At 46.2% G+C, this 20,052-nt stretch overlaps 1 protein-coding gene across 5 annotated transcripts in view; it reads left to right on the forward strand.

Moving 5' to 3' along the window:
* CDYL (chromodomain Y like) overlaps window positions 1-12,777 on the forward strand; it is a 173,648-nt gene extending 160,871 nt beyond the window's left edge. For 4 of the 5 annotated variants that reach the window (XM_031666886.1, XM_031666888.1, XM_031666890.1 and 1 more), the window contains 2 exons: window positions 9,506-9,649; window positions 11,136-12,777. In XM_031666886.1, the coding sequence (XP_031522746.1) occupies window positions 9,506-9,649; window positions 11,136-11,294 (303 nt within the window). In that variant the 3' untranslated portion in view covers window positions 11,295-12,777. The remainder of the gene's footprint in view (window positions 1-9,505; window positions 9,650-11,135) is intronic. The other variant, XM_031666887.1, reaches the window with a different exon arrangement.
* The last annotated feature ends 7,275 nt before the right edge of the window (window positions 12,778-20,052 follow it).

Genomic DNA, 20,052 nt, shown 5'->3' on the forward strand with positions numbered 1-20,052 from the left:
CTGTTGGTAAATATCCAGTCTGTAACCCAACCAACAATTTGCAATCGAAAAGTTCTTCACCTAATAACTTAAAAGCTGCACTTTTAAGAGAAGGCAATTTTTTTTTTTTTTTTTTTTAATTTATTTATTATTATTATACTTTAAGTTGTAGGGTACATGTGCATAACATGCAGATTTGTTACATATGTATACTTGTGCCATGTTAGTCTGCTGCACCCATCAACTCGTCATTTACATCAGGTATAACTCCCAATGCAATCCCTCCCCCCCCCCCCCCCCCCATGATAGGCCCCGGTGTGTGATGTTCCCCTTCCTGAGTCCAAGTGATCTCGTTGTTCAGTTCCCACCTATGAGTGAGAACATGCGGTGTTTGGTTTTCTGTTCTTGTGATAGTTTGCTAAGAATGATGGTTTCCAGCTGCATCCATGTCCCTACAAAGGACGCAAACTCATCCTTTTTTATGGCTGCATAGTATTCCATGGTGTATATGTGCCACATTTTCTTAATCCAATCTGTCACTGATGGACATTTGGGTTGAATGGGAGAAAATTTTTGCAATCTACTCATCTGACAAAGGGCTAATATCCAGAACCTACAAAGAACTCCAACAAATTTACAAGAAAAAAACAAACAACCCCATCAAAAAGTGGGCAAAGGATATGAAAAGAGAAGGCAATTTTAAGAGGGAGCAAAGTTACACAGGATTAGAGGGTTGTCTTCCATATAATTGTGTGTTTTTATTTCTTCAGCTGTTTAATCCGTTCATTATAGTAGTTTGTGTTTGTATTGTAGCTTGTGATTTATCAAGCAGTTATTCACATCTCATTCCCTAGTCCTTGAAATAGGGCAGGAGGTGGTGTCACAGGTCAGGTTCTCCAGAAGCAGACACTGAGATGAGTTTGGCACATGGAGAATTGGCAGGTAGTCAGTACCTGTGGAAGGGATGGGGAGGAAGCAGGACCGGTCAGAGGACGAGGTCAAAGTGATACTGTGTCCATCATCCTTGGGTGTGGGATGCGCGGGAAGCATTGTGCCCCGGACGAGGTGGCTCCCTGCAGCTGAGGGCGTCCCTAAAGGCACCCTATGGCCGTCTGCCAACAGCAGCACCCGCAGCCAGGCAGCCAGGCCTCCCCAGGAGGGATCATGGCAGCACAGTTCCGTGTTCACCCCAGTGCCATTCAGATCATTCATGCACCTTTTGGGGGTCAGCTCCTTCAGGTTCCAAGGGGCTTTCTTTCTGGGAGAAACTTGGAGGAAGAAGATTAGGCAGCAATAACTTGCAGGCCGGAACCTGAAATGTTAAACCTGGATGTTGTAATCAGTGGGTAAAAGCGTGATGAGAAAAAGGATGTTTGGATCCTCTCATTATTTGTAGTGGGAAAAATGGTAACTTTACAGTAGAGAAACCTGGCGGGTACCACCTTCCTGAGTGGTCAGAGTTCACAGAAATGAGACAAAAGCCAACGTGAAGCGCTGAGGGGAACGCAGCCTTCGTCGCTGCGTGGGATTCCTCCTGAAGGTGCAGCAGCTCAGCGCTGCATCATGACATTCATCATGAGGAACGTCAGGCCCGGACTGTGGGGCAGTCTGCAGACGCCGCACAGCGCTCCTCCAAAACGCCAAGGTCAGAGAAGACGTGGAAAGACTGAGAAACCTCTCAGACTGGAGGAGACCAAGGGGACATGACAGCTCAGAACATCAGGGACCCTGGATGGGCTCCTGGGCCGGCGAAAGGACAAGAGTGGGAAGGCTGGTGAAATTCACATCGTGTTTGTAGTTGAGTGAATAGCACATTGTCAGCGGCTTTGGTCATCATAAGATGTTATGTGACGTTTTAACCCAGGGAGAGCTGCGTGAAGGTTTATGGGAACTCTGTACTACTTTTGTCATTTTTCCTGCATCTAAACGTTCTCAAAAACTAGAACATTTAAAATTAAGGAATGCAAGAGAGGAGGAGGAAGATGGGTAGGCCAGACCGTGGCCCCCAGTGCCGCACTGTTCTCAGAGCTGCCCTGCTCCTCACCTTCTCACTCCCCAGGCTAGTTCCCCTCACCCGCGGCTCCCACCTCTGCTGGCCTCAGCAGCTGCCCTGATGCTAAAACACCCCGAGGGATCTGTGGCCTGCTCACTGTGTCCGGCTCAGAGTCGCTGCACTTGTCCACTTCCGTGCTATAGTGGGTCAGGGGAGGAACAAGCGGCACCGGCCTCCATCCCATTTCCCAGGCCGCGTGTCCTTCCATGTAAAGGTCTTTGTACTGTGTGTGCTACAAATCAGAAGATGCTGCCCACCATCATGGAGCCACCTCCAAACTGGCACCTCTCAGGCCAGGCCAGGGCCGTACCAGGCTGGCGGCTGCGGCAGGTGCCATATGTGACTTAGCCACAGGACTCTGGGGTCCTGCCCCCGACATGGTATTTGCTGTGAGGATGGTGTTCTGGTCACACACAGCACCCTGAGGCACCCCATGCTGGTGTACTAGACCCTCCATAGCCACAGAGAGTGGTGCTGCCTGAGGATCTGCAGGTGGGACAGGCAGACCCAGACCCAGAGGGTGCGCCCACACCTGTTGGAGCCGTCAGCCTGCTGCCCAGCGCCCACAGGCGGGCCTCCCTGGGAATGGTGCCTTGAGGGGCCGCTCACATTGGTATCTCCTGCTGGAAGGCTGGATGCTCAGTAGCAGCAGTGGCTGCATCAACCTTTGATAAATCGGAGACTGTGCTGTTGAAGCCGCTCTTGCCAGCCCTGGGTGGCCAGCGGCCACCAGCCATCTCTCAGAGCTGTTCAGTGCCCACTCCATAGTGGATGCTCTCAGGTGGACAATGTGAGACAGCAGCCTGCACACTTCCCATTCCTCCACCCACCACACGCCTCTGTCCAGGACACCCACCCCTGCTGGGGGCTGGTGTTACTCTAACCTTGATCCACTTTTCCTCCTCACCAGGGGGTGAGCAGGCGCATCTGCCACTGGGGGCATTTTCCTCACCACGTTCTTTTCCAGGCCTGCTGGATGAGGCTCTGGTGAAGTTGCTGTCCCCTTTTTGGCTTGCCGACCCACCCACAGGCCACACTGGGTCATAGGGAGTCCTCCCGTGGCTGTAGGTATGAGCTGAGGCAGGGCGCGGGTACGCAAGGGTTTGGGGGTGATGCAGGGGTCTAGGCTGCCGGCCGATGCCCTCTGGAGCTTGCCAAGCCCAGCTGTGCATCCGCTGCGGGCCCTGCCTGACCTTGCACCTGTGGGGCTGATGGAACTCAGCTCGTGCCGGCCACTTCCCACGTGTGGTCATGTGGGGTCCCGTGATCAGGCGCTCTGCCTCTCCCAGTCCCAGGCAGCACTCCAGGCTTGCCCTTCTGTGCTGTGGATGGCCCCACTGGCTGTGCTGCCCTCCCTCTGGCACTGACCACAGGCTCCATATGCATCTTTTTTTTTTTGAGACGGAGTCTCACTCTGTCCCCCAGGCTGGAGTACAGTGGCGCAATCTTGGCTCACTGCAAGCTCCGCCTCCCGGGTTCACGCTGTTCTTCTGTCTCAGCCTCCCGAGTAGCTGGGACTACAGGTGCCCGCCACAACCCTCGGCTAATTTTTTGTATTTTTAGTAGAGACGAGGTTTCACCGTGGTCTCAATCTCCTGACCTTGTGATCCACCCACCTCGACCTCCCAAGGTGCTGGGATTACAGGCGTGAGCCACCGCACCCGGCCTCCATATGCATCTTGTCCCACCCCTCCCTACTCAGCCCTGGCCTTTCAACCTCACTCAGCAGGGTCCCCACCTCCCTCATGCTTCCAGTAGCCATCCCAACAGCCGGGTCAGATCATCTCCTGGGAACCTACCAGGGGTAAATCAGTATCCCAGGAGTTGGTCCTACATCAGTGAACTCTCCTGTCCTACTTGTGGTTGGGCTCCAGGTCGGGCTCCCTGAGAAACCAGACCCTCGTGTCTTCTTACAGCTCCCATCTGCACCCTTGGCTGGGCTGTGCAGCCCCTTTCAGGGAAGAGGCGAGTTACAGGCCTGATGCCAGCAGAGGGGATGGGGCAGGTTTTGGGGGGCCAGTGTTGCCTTGCTGAGAGATGTTTGCCTTACCTTCTAGCAAGGTGGGCTTGCATGTTCTGATAGGGATGGGTGGGCCATGTCCGTAGGCTCAGGGGTTCAGAGGAAGCTGGAGTTCGAAGTTGGGGGCATTCACCCAAAAGCACCCATCGCAAGTTCTAGGGTACCTCCCCACCCCTCGCAAGCTGACAAACCTTCCTCCAGTGGCTGATTAATCTGGGTAGAGCTTGACCACTCTTGTTGACAAGTCCAGGGGCTAGGGCCAAGTCTCAGCCCTCTCTGCCTCTTGCTACTGGCTGCCCCTCTGCTTGCACCCATGGTGACAGGCAGTCCCTGTCCCTCAGCTGTAAGAGTGTTAGCACGCGGACGGCCCCCTGTGCCGAGAACTGTGGCTTCTCCACCTGGCCTGTTAGGGGTGGTCCTCATTGCCAGATGGGGAGCTGTGCAGTTTCTGAATCCTCCTCGCCCTCGGTTTGTCCAGTCCCCCCGTCACAAGATGGTTTCTCTGGAAGCTAAGATGGATTTGGGAAGCAGGGTCTGGTAGATTAGGTGTCAGCGTCCGTGGAAGGGCAGAAAGGAAGCAGGATTGGGCAGAGCTGACTGACAGGGAGCTCTGGAACCATGTGGCCTCACGGTGGTTCCGGGTGCCCCACTGCGGTTGGCCGTGGGGTCGGCGGCCCTGGGAAGAGCGGTCCATGGGGGAGGCCCTGAGCTCTCTGTTGCCTGCTGACAGCATTTCCCACAGCAGGCAGCTTGCTGGTGTGGGGCCGTGGGTGGCTTATCCGAGTCGTTTGCTTTGTCCTTTACACCGTGCTGCACGCACCGGACACCACTGGACTCCCATGGTAAAGAGTCATGATCAGGAAAATGAGTTCATCATGGTGATGACTGTAAACCACGCTGTGTCCTGCCAGTTACCCTGTCCCAGCAAGAAAGAATCCTCATCCTGCGGAACATCCCGTGAAGCTCATTTTGAGTTATTTATCCAAAGGAGGTTGAGATCTGGGGTTCTGACCCCTCCCAGTGTATGATCTACGTAGATGTGTGGTGTCGGTGCAGATACTAAACCAGCTTGATGTTCAGACACATTTTGGTCGTGGAGCCGGGGGCTGAACGCTGCTGGGGGTAGCAGTCTCAGAGCTCACCATGCCCAGAAAGGGCCGTGAGGCTTGAAGTCATTACAGAACGGATGCCTGCCCTCTGGTCAGCCTGTTTCTCCCCACTCTACAAGCCCTGACAGATCTTTACTTCTCGCTTCCCCTTGCAATGTACTGGTGCCTCTTGAGCTGCTGTTTTCAACTGGGCCGTTTTCACCCTCCGACCTCACCCCAGGGGACACATCTGGGGAGCAATGTCTGGAGACAACTTGGTTGTCACACATGAGATGGCCATTAGCAGAGGCTGGGGTACTGCTCAGCACCCTCCATGGCACATGGGACAACCCTGCTCAGCACCCTGCATGTGGCACACAGGACAGCCCCCACACCAAACAGCAGGCCAGCCCGGAATGTCCCTAGTGTCCAGGGGCAGAAACCCTGCTCTAACTCAAGGGCGAAGAGCCCACATTTCACTCAGCGTGAATTCCGCACTTTCTGAGAGAGTATCTGACGAAGCCTGTCCACAGAAAGTGAATAAACGCTGCTCATATGACTTGTGTTGTGACAATCTTGTTGGAAGTGACTATGTAAATGATGCCGTTCCTTTCATGAGCCTTCGGTGCATTTCAGCTTTCAGCAGCCTGAGTTAAGACTGGGACGAGTGTGGTTTTCCCCACTTTGCGTGTGCAGAGCTCTGCCAGGAGGATACACTAAAGGAATCACATTATCAAGATAAAAGGAACATGCAAATCGTGGAGGCTGTGTGGCCTCTGCTTTCTCACACTGTCTGCTGCAGGCCCTCAGCTGTAGGCGCGGCTGTGTACATCCGCCGAGGAGTCTCTTCTAGTTCAGCCTTCCTGGTGCCCAGTAGACATTCATGGAATGCACAGAGGATGGCACAGTCCGACGCCCACAGGCTTCCACGTGGACAGCTTGCACCTCTCAGGGGCTTGCTGAGGTGTGAAGCTGGAGAATGCCCAGCAAGTAGCTCGCACCTTGAGAGCCGCCTCTTAGGGACTTCACAGACTGGCCTGAGGGAGCAGGTGGTAAAACCTCTGCCACAGCCGTCCCCATAAGGCTGGAGATTCCTGGATCCCCTGTGCTCATACTGGGCCAGTTTCCTCGCCACCCCTCCTACTGTACTCTGGCTGAACTAACAAGACATCTCTATTTAACCTTCGTCTGGCATTTCCCATTTCTCTGGATGGTTACACAATAGCTTTTTTTAAAATAATTGGACAACATTGACCACATCATGGGGTGATGTAGGTTGTCTACAGGGAGTCCCTGTGCACTCAGCCATCTCAGATCATCGTGCTAGCTGGTCAGGTTCCCACTGACCGGCTCAGGAATCTGTTATCTTGTGCAGGAAAGCCAAAACTTCATTTTGTGAACTGAAAATAAAATATATTAACATGCTCACGCGAAATTGAGCAGATTTAACTCTAATGCAAATTCACTAAGGATTGAGTAGATTAAACTTATGATACAAATCTTACCAGGAGATTGAGTAGATTTAATCCTGTGATACAAAATGTTACCTAGGGAGATTGGAGTAGATTTAACTCTGTGATACAAATGTTACCGAGGGAGACTGAGTAGATTTAATCCTGTGATACAAAATGTTACCGAGGGAGACTGAGTAGATTTAACTCTGTGATACAAATATTACCAAGGGAGACCTGAGTAGATTTAATCCTGTGATACAAATCTTACCGAGGAGATTGAGTAGATTTAATTCTAGATACAGATCTTAATGAGGGAGACTGGAGTAGATTAATCCCAGATACAAATCTACCGGTGGAGACTTGAGTAGATTTAATCCCAGGATGCAAATCATCGAGGGACTGGCATTTAATCCTGTGATACAAATCTTACCGAGGAGACTGAGTAGATTTAATCCTGTGATACAAATCTTACCGAGGGAGACTGAGTAGATTTAATCCTGTGATACAAATCTTACCGAGGGAGACTGAGTAGATTTAATCCTGTGATACAAATCTTACCGAGGGAGACTGAGTAGATTTAATCCTGTGATACAGATGTTACCGAGGGAGATCTGTTGTTGTTTTCTTGGGTGACTTGTTCAGACCAACTCACTGGCCATGTTTAAGGAGAAAGCATTAGCGACCTAGCGTCGGCCCTGTCATTTTTGCTCTTGAGTAAATTGAGAGATGCCCTTGGTTGTCCTGCACATCCAACCGCCTGGAGCGGAGAACACCAAAGGTAGGGGTAGGGAGAGGATCTCCAGGGATGAGCAGGCGCGGAGCCTGCGGGGCCGGGGAGGAAGACCGGCTGCAGTGAGTGCGTGCTGAGCAGAGAGGAGGGCTGTTCTTGGCTGGCGTCAGGCCCAGGAGAGTCAAGAAAGGAGGATGAAAGGGAGACACACAGGGAAGAGAACAGTAGTGGGGCTGTAAATTGACCTCCAGGTAGCAGGAAATAAAGTTGGAAGAACTAACTGGGACAGACAGCCAGGGCCCTGCAGGAAGGGCTGGAGAGGAAACCTGAGGACACCTGCCCCTCGTGATAGATACAGCCAGGCACCAGGCCTGGCGGGGTCACTTGCCTCCGCTGCCCAAGTTAAGGCTCTGCTAAGCTGGTCCTGAGAACATACTTCATGCTTAACTTCAGGCATTTGGCTGTAGTGTCCTCACTCTATGCTGAGAGTGAAAGAAACACAGTCTATGAAAGGAAAACCCCGACAGCACAGAGCGCTTCCTGTGGCGGCAGCACGCCGGGAGCCCCGCGCCCTTTCCTGCTGCGTCAGGGTCTGCACGCCGGGAGCCCCGCGCCCTTTCCTGCTGCGTTAGGGTCTGCACGCCAGGAGCCCCGCGCCCTTTCCTGCTGCGTCGGGGTCTGTGCCGTTAGAAGAACTGTCAGAACCACGAACAGTGAGGTCAGGTCACATTTCTAAATCCATTGTTTATGGACCGTCTTTTCACTGAGAAGAAGCTGTTCAGTTCAGGGCTTCCTAGAACTTCTCCAGACTCTTCAGAAACTCATGCCTTTGTCCAAGCTGTAGCTCCAATGACAGACTCCAGTTTAGGTGATCATTAAGAACCTTGCAAACCCTTGGGAGGAGCCTGTCCCCAGCCCTGTTTCCCAGCCTCTGCCTGCATGGGAGGGGCAGTGGGTCAGCCGCGTGTTTGCTTTGCCACCTCTGCCTGTGTGTTCTCCACGCTGTGGGTTGCACATGCAGTAGACGGCATCAAGACATTGACAGTAGGTGACTAGGCAGTCTTACACTGTCTAAGCAACTTCAGGGCCTTTTCTCTCTTTAGTGATTTTGCCTCTTTTGGAAATGGAAGCCACTGACCGAAATTGTGTTTTACCAGAGGCCCAGCAGCTCATAGTCAAGGCTTTGTGACCATCAGAGTTGTTAGGAAGGTTAACCAGGCAAGATAAACAGCAGACCAAAAACTGTCCCGTCAGACCAGTGTGCAGTTTCTTTATCAGACATGTATGCGCCCCTTCCCGCCTCATCCTGGCACCTGTGAGCCTGTCATGTGAGTGATGTAAAATCCATACATGTTGTGCTGAAACCTTAAAAGTGATCTAGTTAAGTGTCATGTATTAAAAAATAAAGTGATCTAGAATCCAGGACGAGGTTAAAATTAATTTCATATTTTTTAAAGAAAAACTAATGTTAGCTTTCTCCATTGAGCCATGTGAGATAACTATAGCCAGCCCCTCTCAAGCAGATTATGGTAATTTTCTGACACATTCAAGCCCTGGATAGTTCTGTCTTTTCATATCCAAGCGATGCAAGGCAGCCTCCAAGGTACACTGTAGCAGAAACAGTCACTGCCATTAGAGTATTTTTTGTGTATATTAAAAACAAGTCACCATTGGCCTCCCAGATAAAGAAAAACGTTTGGTAGGAGTTCTATGCCTGGTTCAAATCCTTAAAATTATAAATTGCCTAACTTTGCATATGCTGATTGTCCCAGAATTGTTTTGTGTGTTGAAAGAGCTCCCACATGGGAAGGGCCGGCATTAGGGGGAGGAAGGCAGATGGAGAAGAGGAAGTTATACCAGTAACTTTTTAAATGAATGGCAAAAAGACCTTTTCTATTTTAGATTTCTTTACTGAGTCCCTGTAATTCTGTAGTAGGTTGTAAGATGACTTTTTTGTGTTCCTTTTTAAGAAAAAAATCAGCCCGATATATTACTTTTCCACCTGCCCAGTGGACAGCACCTTGCACAGGGTGTGTTCCCAGTGCCACTGAAGGATGTGCCGCATTTTCCCCGCGGGGCAGTGTTTGTGAACGTCTCTCTTTGGTGTGGATTTTAAGGGATGAGTCTTCCTCGCCCACCTCCCACCGCAATTCATATTACATCCACTCATCTTCCTTGCAGGCAAACGAGATGCTGCTCAGTGGGCGGAAGCTGACGGCGCAGGAGGCGTGTGGCAAGGGCCTGGTCTCCCAGGTGTTTTGGCCCGGGACGTTCACTCAGGAAGTGATGGTTCGCATTAAGGAGCTTGCCTCGTGCAATCCAGTTGTATGTCTACTTGCTTCTGTTACACATGTAGCTTTTTAAAACATAGAACCTTTTCCCTCAGAGAGCTCACACATTTGCAATTATTCCTAAGTCCTTCACATTTGTCCTCAGCAGAGCACCTTCCCGTGAAGTCCTGCCAGAAGCTACTGCTGCCACCACTGCCCCCATGCACACCTTGCCCTCCCTTTGCAAATACCCAGGAGCCACAGAAATGGACTTCAGTCTGAAATGTCAGCAAGTTACCTAATGTCCTGTGAAAATCACCAACTAACATGGACCTAACTCTTTCCTGGGTCCAGAGCCTTTCAGCCACATTATTAGCTTCTCCCCGCTTTCCCTCAGTGGGCTGAAGTTGTTTTTGTTGTTGTTGTTGTTGTTGTTTGTGAGATGGAGTCTTGCTCTGTCGCTCAGGCTTGAGTGCAGTGGTGTAATCTCGGCTCACTGCAGCCTCAACCTCCCGGGTTCAAGTGATGCTGGTGCCTCAGCCTCCCTAGTAGCTGGGACTACAGGCTTGCGCCACCACACCTGGGTTATTTTATATTTTCATTGAAGACGGAGTCTCACCATGTTGGCTAGGCTGGTCTCGAACTCCTGACCTCAAGTTGATCCACCCACCTCAGCCTCCCAAAGTGCTGGGATTACAGGCATGAGCCATTGTGCCCAGCCTCCTAAACTTTTGTTTCATAAATGTGCTGAATAGGCCAGGCACAGTGGCTCACGCCTGAAATCCCAGCACTTTGGGAGGCCAAAGTGGGCAGATCACTTGAGGTCAGGAGTTGGAGACCAGCCTGGCCAATGTGGCAACACCTCATCTGTACTAAAAATCCAAAAGTTGGCCAGGCTTGGTGTTGCGTGCCTGTAATTCCAAGTACTCGAGAGGCTGAGGCAGGAGAATCGCTTGAACCCGGGAGGTGGAGGTTGCAGTGAGCGGAGATCACGCCACTGCTCTCCAGCCTGGGCAACAAAGCAAGACCCTGTGTCAAAAAAAAAATACAAATTGTTTTCTTAAATGTGCTTCTAACAAAATTGCATTTGGCTAATTATAAGATACGAAATGTTTAATATTAACTGACACGACTCCCATCTAAACTGTCCCAGGCAGACAAGCAACCCTAATTATGAAAATTACATTTTGTTTAGAAAAATTCCCTCAACAGGCATCCTCAGAGCTTTCTGGGCATCAGCAGAGCAGACGTCCAGTTCGGGGGTCCACGCCAGTGTGCGGCAGTATGCAGCGCAGGCTGGATCCCAACAGCCCAGCTCTCCTTTGAAATGAGCCATTTTGAAGTTAAGAATGTACCCAGTGCCTAGTGTGAAATGTGCTTTATACATCTTATTAGGCCTGACATATTGTGAGAAAACGTCTGGTAACCTTTTGAACAGGTGATTGTTGGAATTGGATGATTGCCTCCATAAATGTGGAGGCACAAGGGACCCGTGTCTGCCAGCATGCACCCTGCTAACTAGCTCTTGTTTTCCGGTGCAGGTGCTTGAGGAATCCAAAGCCCTTGTGCGCTGCAACATGAAGATGGAGCTGGAGCAGGCCAACGAGAGGGAGTGTGAGGTGCTGAAGAAAATCTGGGGCTCGGCCCAGGGGATGGACTCCATGTTAAAGTACTTGCAGAGGAAGATCGATGAGTTTTGAGTGTCGGGCTGCCCACTGGTGACACCGGGATCGGGCTGAGCAGAACATCACTGGCTCCAGTTGCCCTGATCCATTCTCACAGCCTGAAACAAGCTCACCCGTAGCTTACGCTTGGAAGCAGGACTGGGAACATCCACGCTATTTATTATCAAGGAGTTTTAAAGTACTGTAACCTTAAAATAAATAACTACAAAGCTTCTTTGTCCAAACATCATTATTTTATACGTAGATACACGCAAGTGTAAAAGTATAAAGATGGGCACTAGACTGCTCTTAGAAGCTCTAATTTTTGTTTTCTTTGCCTAGTACTGTATAAAAAACAGAATTGTGTTTTATTGGTTTTGGATGACAGAAAAGTCTGGAATAATGTTTGTTTTCCTCATTTCTTCCTTCTAGAACACAGAATCTACAGGGGTATTAGCCAGCCTCACCTGCCCTGCCCCACATAGAGACACCGTGATCTGAGGCGTTGGCTTTTTCTCTAAGAAGGTACAGATACCTCAGATTCGGGAAACTCTAAATCAAAAGACTCAGCTTCTAGGATAAATATTTCTGATGAGAAATCCACTGAGAAGCTTACCCTCAAACCAGACATATGCTTAGGATTCAGGCTGAGATATCAGTTGGTTTCCGCTTCTTTTTTGAATATGTCCAGTTCTTACCCAGTTAACATGAAGAAACCACTGTCTCTAGAAGAAAAGCTTGTTTTGCAGTATTAGTGAATCACTGAATAGCTTAAGTATGACTAAGTTATAAGTTAGTCTTTAGTGGGTTTTAAATAGTTTTTCTGACCCTTCTGAAAAATAACTACATAAGTGCTTCTTGTTGCTGGGTGAGAAGTACTACTTTATAGACAGTTTTGGTTTTCTATTTGCAGATATGATTGATGTATTACACCAAAATAAAATATTTTTATGTTTATAAAGTGTAATTTTTAGGTTCACTTAGAATATATTTTATTTAATAAGTTAAAATTCTTTTGGCACACTATTAAATGCAAAAACTCCTTTCAAAACAAAAAAGAACTACCTTATATTCACCATTTAATGTTCTTGGTCTCTGCTTTTATGTCTATACAGTATACTGAGCTCAGTGTGGTGTCCACGAGTGCCCTGTGTGGATAGACACGTGCTCTCCTTCCAGGAGTGGGTACTGACTCCAGACTCCAGATGCCTATTATTAGGCTTCTGAGCTTGCAATCATATTGAATGTATGAAGAGCGAAATAAAATCAAATTCTTATTTTTGTACAGTTTTGAAGTTTATACTTAGAACTGACCACCTCCCCGGCCACGTGGAGAGCTGTACAGTGTGTAAATCTGCCTTTATCTTGGATTGATTAGTACAGTATTTTTGCATCTGTGGGACCTACCTTTTTGTTCCGTAGTTTGAACTATATATAAACTGTACAATCTGTAAAGTTTTTATAGAATAAATATTCAGCTGTGAAAACTGGTTAAATAAAACTAATATTTCTTAACACATTTGAAATGTTTCTCTGATTCTTGTGAGGTTTCTCCTGGGATGTTTTCTCTCTTTGTGTGTGTGTGAAATATACATATGTGTGTAAAGCATCTGTACAGTTTAATGGAATGAAACCCTGCATGACTATCACCTGGGCAGGACCTACAATTTGACCAATATCCTGCCTGGTCACCTTCACCCAGGTGACCATTTCCTGAATTTGTGTCCATCATCCACTTTTTCTAAGAACTTATTCCTAAAATAAATTACTTTTAGTTCTACATATTTTTAACCTTTATATCACAAAAAAGCTTCTGTGACTGACTTCATTCAGTGTTACATTTTCTCTTACATAGAGTTGTAACTTACCCCTCCTCTACCCAAACCTGTCATGTGGCTATTTTCACTCCTGTTTTGCAGATGAGGAACCTGAAGAATTAAACACATGCCCAAGGTCGTGTAGGTAATTTGATCAGGAGTAGCACCAAGCTTTTATCCAAGGTCGATGTGGCAAAGCACATATTCTGACAAAGACACTAAGATGTCTGTTGTAGAATTTACAAATAGGGAACCAAGTGAAATCTCCATCTTCCGAGACTTTGCATCCTCTGGGCCTTGTGAGCCACCTCCCCTTTTTCTGAAGCAAATCTTCCACCTTTCAACTTCTTTCACAAGAACTGAGCCCAACTAGAAGTAGCACTGGCGACAGCAGTGAAGTTCTTCTGTTTTGTGCCCCGTGTGGGTGAGGAGGAAGGGAAATGTGACTGCTCAGATGCGTGCAAGTCTCGGTCCAACTTTCGAGGAGAATTTGACAGTAACTCTCAAATATAAAAAACCCGGACCCAGCAACTCCATCTATAAGGATTCATCTTAAGGAACGAGTAGTAGGAAAGGTAGGAAATATGACAATAAAGATATGTATGCAGTTAAGTTCATCTCAGGATTGTTCCTGACAGTGAAGTATTGGAAACTACATTCATGTTCATCAGTAGGGTTTTGGTTAAATAATTGTGCACCACCACCACAGTGGAATACACATTTATTGAAAAAGAATGTTGATGGAATCTTAGGTTTAAAAAAAAAAAACTATGCTTTAAAAAACTTCAGGATAGGCCGGGCGCAGTGGCTCAAGCCTGTAATCCCAGCACTTTGGGAGGCCGAGACGGGCGGATCACAAGGTCAGGAGATCGAGACCATCCTGGCGAACCCGGTGAAACCCCGTCTCTACTAAAAAATACAAAAAAACTAGCCGGGTGAGGTGGCGGGCGCCTGTAGTCCCAGCTACTCGGGAGGCTGAGGCAGGAGAATGGCGTGAACCCAGGAGGCGGAGCTTGCAGTGAGCTGAGATCCGGCCACTGCACTCCAGCCTGGGTGACAGAGCGAGACCCCGTCTCAAAAAAAAAAAAAAAAAAGAAACTTCAGGATATGCATGAAAAAATACTATCTTGTATATATATCAAGTTCTCTTCTCTAGAGCTTCCTAGCTCCTCAGCTTAAGACTGCTCAGCCCCTCAAAGCCAACGTCGGGAGCCTGTTACCTCTGAGATCCAGAGACAGGCACAACACACAGGCGGCCTTGCTTCCTCAACCATGAGGGTGACAGTGACGGTGGCACTTACACTGCAGTGTAGACCAGGCTCGCTTCAAGACACTTGTCCATTTGCTCCTTCAGTTTTTTGAGATTATTTTGCAGAGAATATTAATGTAATACACGTTAATACGCTCTTCCCAGATCCACTCACTGAGCCCATCTGGTGGCGTCTCTGTACCTCTCCTGTAGCTCATGGCCTTCCTGTCCTAGCATCACTCTATAAAATGAGAGCTCTCAAAGTCTTTAGGCAGGCTGATTTCGTTTGTGATGTCCCCAGCAAAACTAGTGACAGCTACAGAAATGAGAAGAGCCCAGCACTCTGACAGTCTTGGAGGGAAAGGCGTGTCAACTACGTAAACGGGACTGCAGATGGCCTCAGACTGGGACTGCTCCCATTCTCTCGCCCCGTATTTGGTCAAGAGGGAGTGAGGGGTGCCCCCAGTCTCTGGGCACGGCAGGTGTGTAGGGGGCTAGGGCCAGCCTCATGGCCAACTCCCTCTCTTGTTGGGCCCCATCAGAGGCTCCAACCCACTTGTACACTACTTACTCATTACACTAGTATGAACATACTCGTTCATACTTGTAGACCATCAGACTCGTTCATACTCGTTACACGAGTATGAACAAGCGTTACAGCTTCTCCAAAAGAAGAAAATCAAGTTCTCTCCCCTAGAGATAAATATAAATATTTATAAATATTCTAAAAGAAGAAAATATATTTTCTGTGTGTTGCAAGAGAATTGGCACCTGCCAAATAGTGACACACAGCTTAAGAGGGAAAAACCCTGGGGACAGGGTTCTGTCATTGCCCTAGGGAAACTCAGTCTCTGCTTTTCCCAGATCTACTCACTGAGCCATCTGGTGGCCTCTCTGTACTGACCTCTTCTGTAACCAACTTTCCCCGGCTCACGGCCTTCCTGTCCTAGCGTGCAGACAGCTTTCTGAGACTTTTCTGACACAATAGCCCCAGGTCTGTGCCCCACCAAGTGTGAGAAGCTGTTTCCAAGCTGAAGCTTTTCAAATGGACTCCAGGACATGCCAGGGAGTCCTGCCCTCTAGAGGAAAGGAGAGACTCGGGCAGGTGAAAGCACTTCTCTGGGAACATGAGACCCTGGAGTACAGCCCAGAACTAGGGAGAAGAGGAGATCGCTGATGTTTCATGCACCAGTTTAACTTTACATGTGAAGAAACCGAGGCCCAGAAGAGTCAGGCAACCTGCCCAGCATCACACAGCCTTTTGGTGACCTTGCACCTGGGAAGAGAGGTCTACACTCCACTGCTCTATACACTCTTCCCTTGAGTGGGGAGGCGAGGAGGGGACCAATGGCCTGCAGTGTCCAGCCCATCCTGGCATCCCATAGGCCTGTAATTCTCTGCAAGTGAGAGTGGTGGGGCAACATGGCAGAACGGGTGGTTCCAGCCTGCTCGGTGGCTCTGGATTTAGGGTTATTTTCAAGTCAAGGCTAAACTTACCAGATAATTCTGATGGTCTACAAGCTTTCCGCCTCTGTAAGAGCTGGACCAGCCCACCGAGCTTTCTCAATACTAACTAGCATTTAAATAAATACCTTCACTATTTGGCAACAGGGGAAAGGCTGACTATATCACAGGAATCCTCTCCCTCTTCCCCAGGGAACATTCTGACAGCGTGTCTGAAGAAGCAAACGAATGTCTGCTTTGGTGAAAATGACATTGAATGATTTCAACCCAGGTTTAAAATTTACTTTTTTGGCAGGATAAAAGACTAGCATTTCAAAGTTTAAAATCTGTTTTATGACCTTAGAGTCGTAAGTAGTTAAATGGCTAATAAATGGTTTCATACAGGCATTAGAATAAAAGCTAAGATCTAATGTATTTAACATTAATTCTTATTTTCTTAAATTTTATATGCTAAAACTGGGCAAATTATATACATATCTATTTATATCACCTATATGGAACACACTTCATAGGACAACTAGACAGAGAATCAACAAGGAAATAGAAGACTTGAACAACATTTTAAACCATCTAGACCTAACACACCTATACAACCCTTCATCCAACAACAGCAGAGTACATATTCTTCTCAAGTGCACCTGGGACATTCTCCAGGATACATCATAGGTTATGCAATAAAACAAACAAGTCTTAAAATTTTTAAATTATTAAAATCATACAAAGTATGTCCTCCAGCCTCAATGGAATGCAATGAGATATCAGTAACAAAGAAATGTGGAGAATTCAAAAATATGTGGAAATTAAACAACATTCCTAAATAACAAATGTGTCAAAGAAGGAAACCACAAGAGAAATTAGAAAATATTTTGAGATGAATGAAGATGAAGACACAACATAACAAAATTTATGTAATGAATTATATAATAAAACATCTATATGAGAAAAGTAGATGCTAAATCAATAACCTAATCTTCTACCTTAAGAAACTAGAAATAAAGAACAGCAAACTAAATCCATAGCAAGTACAAGGAAAGAAATGAAGATTAGAGCAGGAATATGTAAAATGAAGTATAGAAAAACAGTAGAAAAAATCTATGAAACCTAAAGTCATTTCTTGGAAAAGATCAACAAAATTAACAAATTTTAGTTTGACTGACCAATGAAATAAGAGAATATTCAAATCACCAAAACAGAAATGAAAAGGGAGACACTACTACCAACCTTACAGAAATAAAAAGAACTGTAAGAGAATACTATGAGTAATCGTATCCCAACAAATTAGATTAGCTAAATGAAATCGACAAATTCCTAGAAAGACACAAACTATTGAAATTGACTCAAGAAGAAAGAAAAAACTAAAATAGACTAAAAGGTTGAATCTGCTGTCAAAGAACTTTCTGCGAAGAAAAGCCCAGCACTACACGGCTTCACTCATAAATTCTGTCAAATGTTTAAAAAGGAACACAAACTCTTCCAAAAAGTAAGAGGAGCGAATGCTTCCTTACCTCTGTAAGGCTAGTGTTGCCCTATTACCAAAACCAGACAAAGCCATCACAAGAAAACTATAGACCATGTAGATTATATATTTATGTTAACGTTTTTTATTAATACAAATGCAGATATTCTCAATGAAATAATCTGACAACATATAAAACTTATATGTACACCATTACCAAGTAGGATTTATCCCAGGAATGCAACGTTGGCTCAACCTAAATCAACAAAAATCAATGAACACAATATACCATATTAATAAAAGAGAAAACTATATATCTCAATTTAAGAAAAGTGTTTGACTAAATCCAACAGCCATCACAATGAAAACACACAATAAACTAGGAATAGAAAAATTTCCTCAACCTCATAAAAGGTATCTATCAAAAACCCACAGCTAACATTATACTTAATGGAGAGATGAAAAGCTTTTACCTTAAAATCAGTAACAAGGCAAAACTGTTTGCTATTGCCACTTTGATTCAACATTGTACTGAAAGTTCTAGTCAGAGCAATTAGACAAGAAACAGAAGTAAAATGCATCCAGATTTGTTGAGGAAAAGGTAAAACTATTTGCAGATAACATGATTTTATATATAGAAAATGCTAAAGAAGCCACAAGAAATTATTAAAACTAGTAAGTTCAGTAAGGTTGCAGGGTATAAGATTAGTTTACAAAAATTAGTTCTATTTATAAACACTAACAATAAATCATTTGAAAATGAAATTAAGAAAATTCCTTTTATAATCAAAACAGTATAAAATATTTAGGAATAAATTAACCAAAAAGTACAAGTTGGCCAGGCATGGTGGCTCACGCCTGTCATCCCAGCAGTTTGGGAGGCCCAGGTGAGCAGATTACCCTGAGGTCAGGAGTTCAAGACCAGCCTGGGCAACATGGTGAAACCCCATCTCTACTAAAAAATAACAAAAATTAGCTGGCGTAATGCCACATGCCTGTAATCCCAGGTACTTGGGAGGCTGAGACAGGAGAATCGCTTGAACCCAGGAGGTGGAGGTTGCAGTGAGCCAAGATTGTACCACTGCACTCCAGCCTGGGGGACAGAGCGAAACACCTTCTCAAAAAACAAAAAAAATGAAGTGCAAGCCTTATGCACTAAAAACTACAAAACATTGCTGGAAGAAATTAAAGAAGACAGAAAATGAAAATACGAATTGGAAGACTTAACATTTTTAAACTGGTAAAACTAAATTTACAGATTCATTGAAGTCCCTATCAAATTCTAGTTGCTGTTTTAGCAGAAGTGAACAAGCTGGTCTTAAAATTCATATGGAAATGGAAGGGGCCCAGAATAGCGTAAACAAACTTGAAAGTGAAGAGCAAAGTTGCTCTTTCTGGTTTCAAAACTTACTACAAAGCCACAGGAAAATCGAGATAATGTGGTACTAGCATAAAGATAGATACAGAGATCGGCCGGGCGCGGTGGCTCACGCCTGTAATCCCAGCACTTTGGGAGGCTGAGATGGGCGGATCATGAGGTCAGGAGATCGAGACCATCCTAGCTAACACGCTGAAACTCCGTCTCTACTAAAAATACAAAAAATTAGCTGGGCGTGGTAGCAGGCGCCTGTAGTCCCAGCTACACAGGAGACTGAGGCAGGAGAATGGCGTGAACCCAGGAGGCGGAGCTTGCAGTGAGCCAAGATTGCGCCACTGCACTCCAGCCTGGGCGACAGAGCGAGACTCTGTCTCAAAAAAAAAAAAAAAAAAAGAAGATAGATGTAGAGATCAATGAAACAGAATTGAAAGTCCAGAAATAAACCCATACATCTATAGTCAACTGATTTTCAACAACAGTGCCAAGATCATTCAATGCAGAAAGAATAGTCTTTTCCACAAATGATGCTAGAACAACTAGATATCCACATGCAAAAGAATGAAATTGGACATTTATCTCATACCATATACAAAAACTAAAGTGGATCAAAAACCTAAATGTAAGCATAAAATTCTTAGAAGAAAGCATAGGTGTACAACTTCATGATCTTGGATTAGGCAACAATTTTCATTAGATATGGTATATTTTAGCTCAAAATATTAATAGATACGTTCAACAAAAATGGACTAAATTCTTCTGTGAAAGACAAATATTTTCAGGCTGTACTCAAAATGTATTGACCTAAATGTACATATATGCTGTTGACAAATAAAAAACTACACATCTGAAACTGAAAAGTTGAAAGTAAAAAGGTAGAAAATATATACTGTGCAAATAATAACCAAACAAAAGCTTGTGTAGCTATACTAATATCAAAATATCTATTAAAGCAAAAAACATACTCGGCAATAAAAAGGCAACCCAAGTTTTTAAATGGGCAAAGGATCTTAATAGACATTTCTCCAAAGATATATAAATGGCCAATAACCACATGAAAAGATGTTCGGGCCGGGCACAGTGGCTCAAATATGTAATCCCAGCTCTTTAGGAGGCCAAGGTGGGAGGATTGCTTGAGGCCAGGAATACAAGACCAGCCTGGACAACGTGGCAAATCTCTGTCTCTACAAAAACTACAAAAATTAGCTGGGTGTGGTGGCATGCACCTGTAATCCCAGCTACTCAGGAGGCTGAGGTGGGAGAATCGCTTGAGCCCAGCAGGCAGAGTTTGCAGTGAACTGCAATTGCACCACTGCCCTCCAGCCTGGGTGACAGAGCAAGACTCTGTCACAAAAAAAAAAAAAAAGAAAATGAAAAGATGCTTAATGTCATAGCCACTATGGAAATGCAAATCAAACTACAATAAGATACCA

Source organism: Papio anubis, chromosome 6 (genome assembly GCF_008728515.1).
Source record: "Papio anubis isolate 15944 chromosome 6, Panubis1.0, whole genome shotgun sequence".
Lineage (NCBI taxonomy): Eukaryota > Metazoa > Chordata > Mammalia > Primates > Cercopithecidae > Papio > Papio anubis.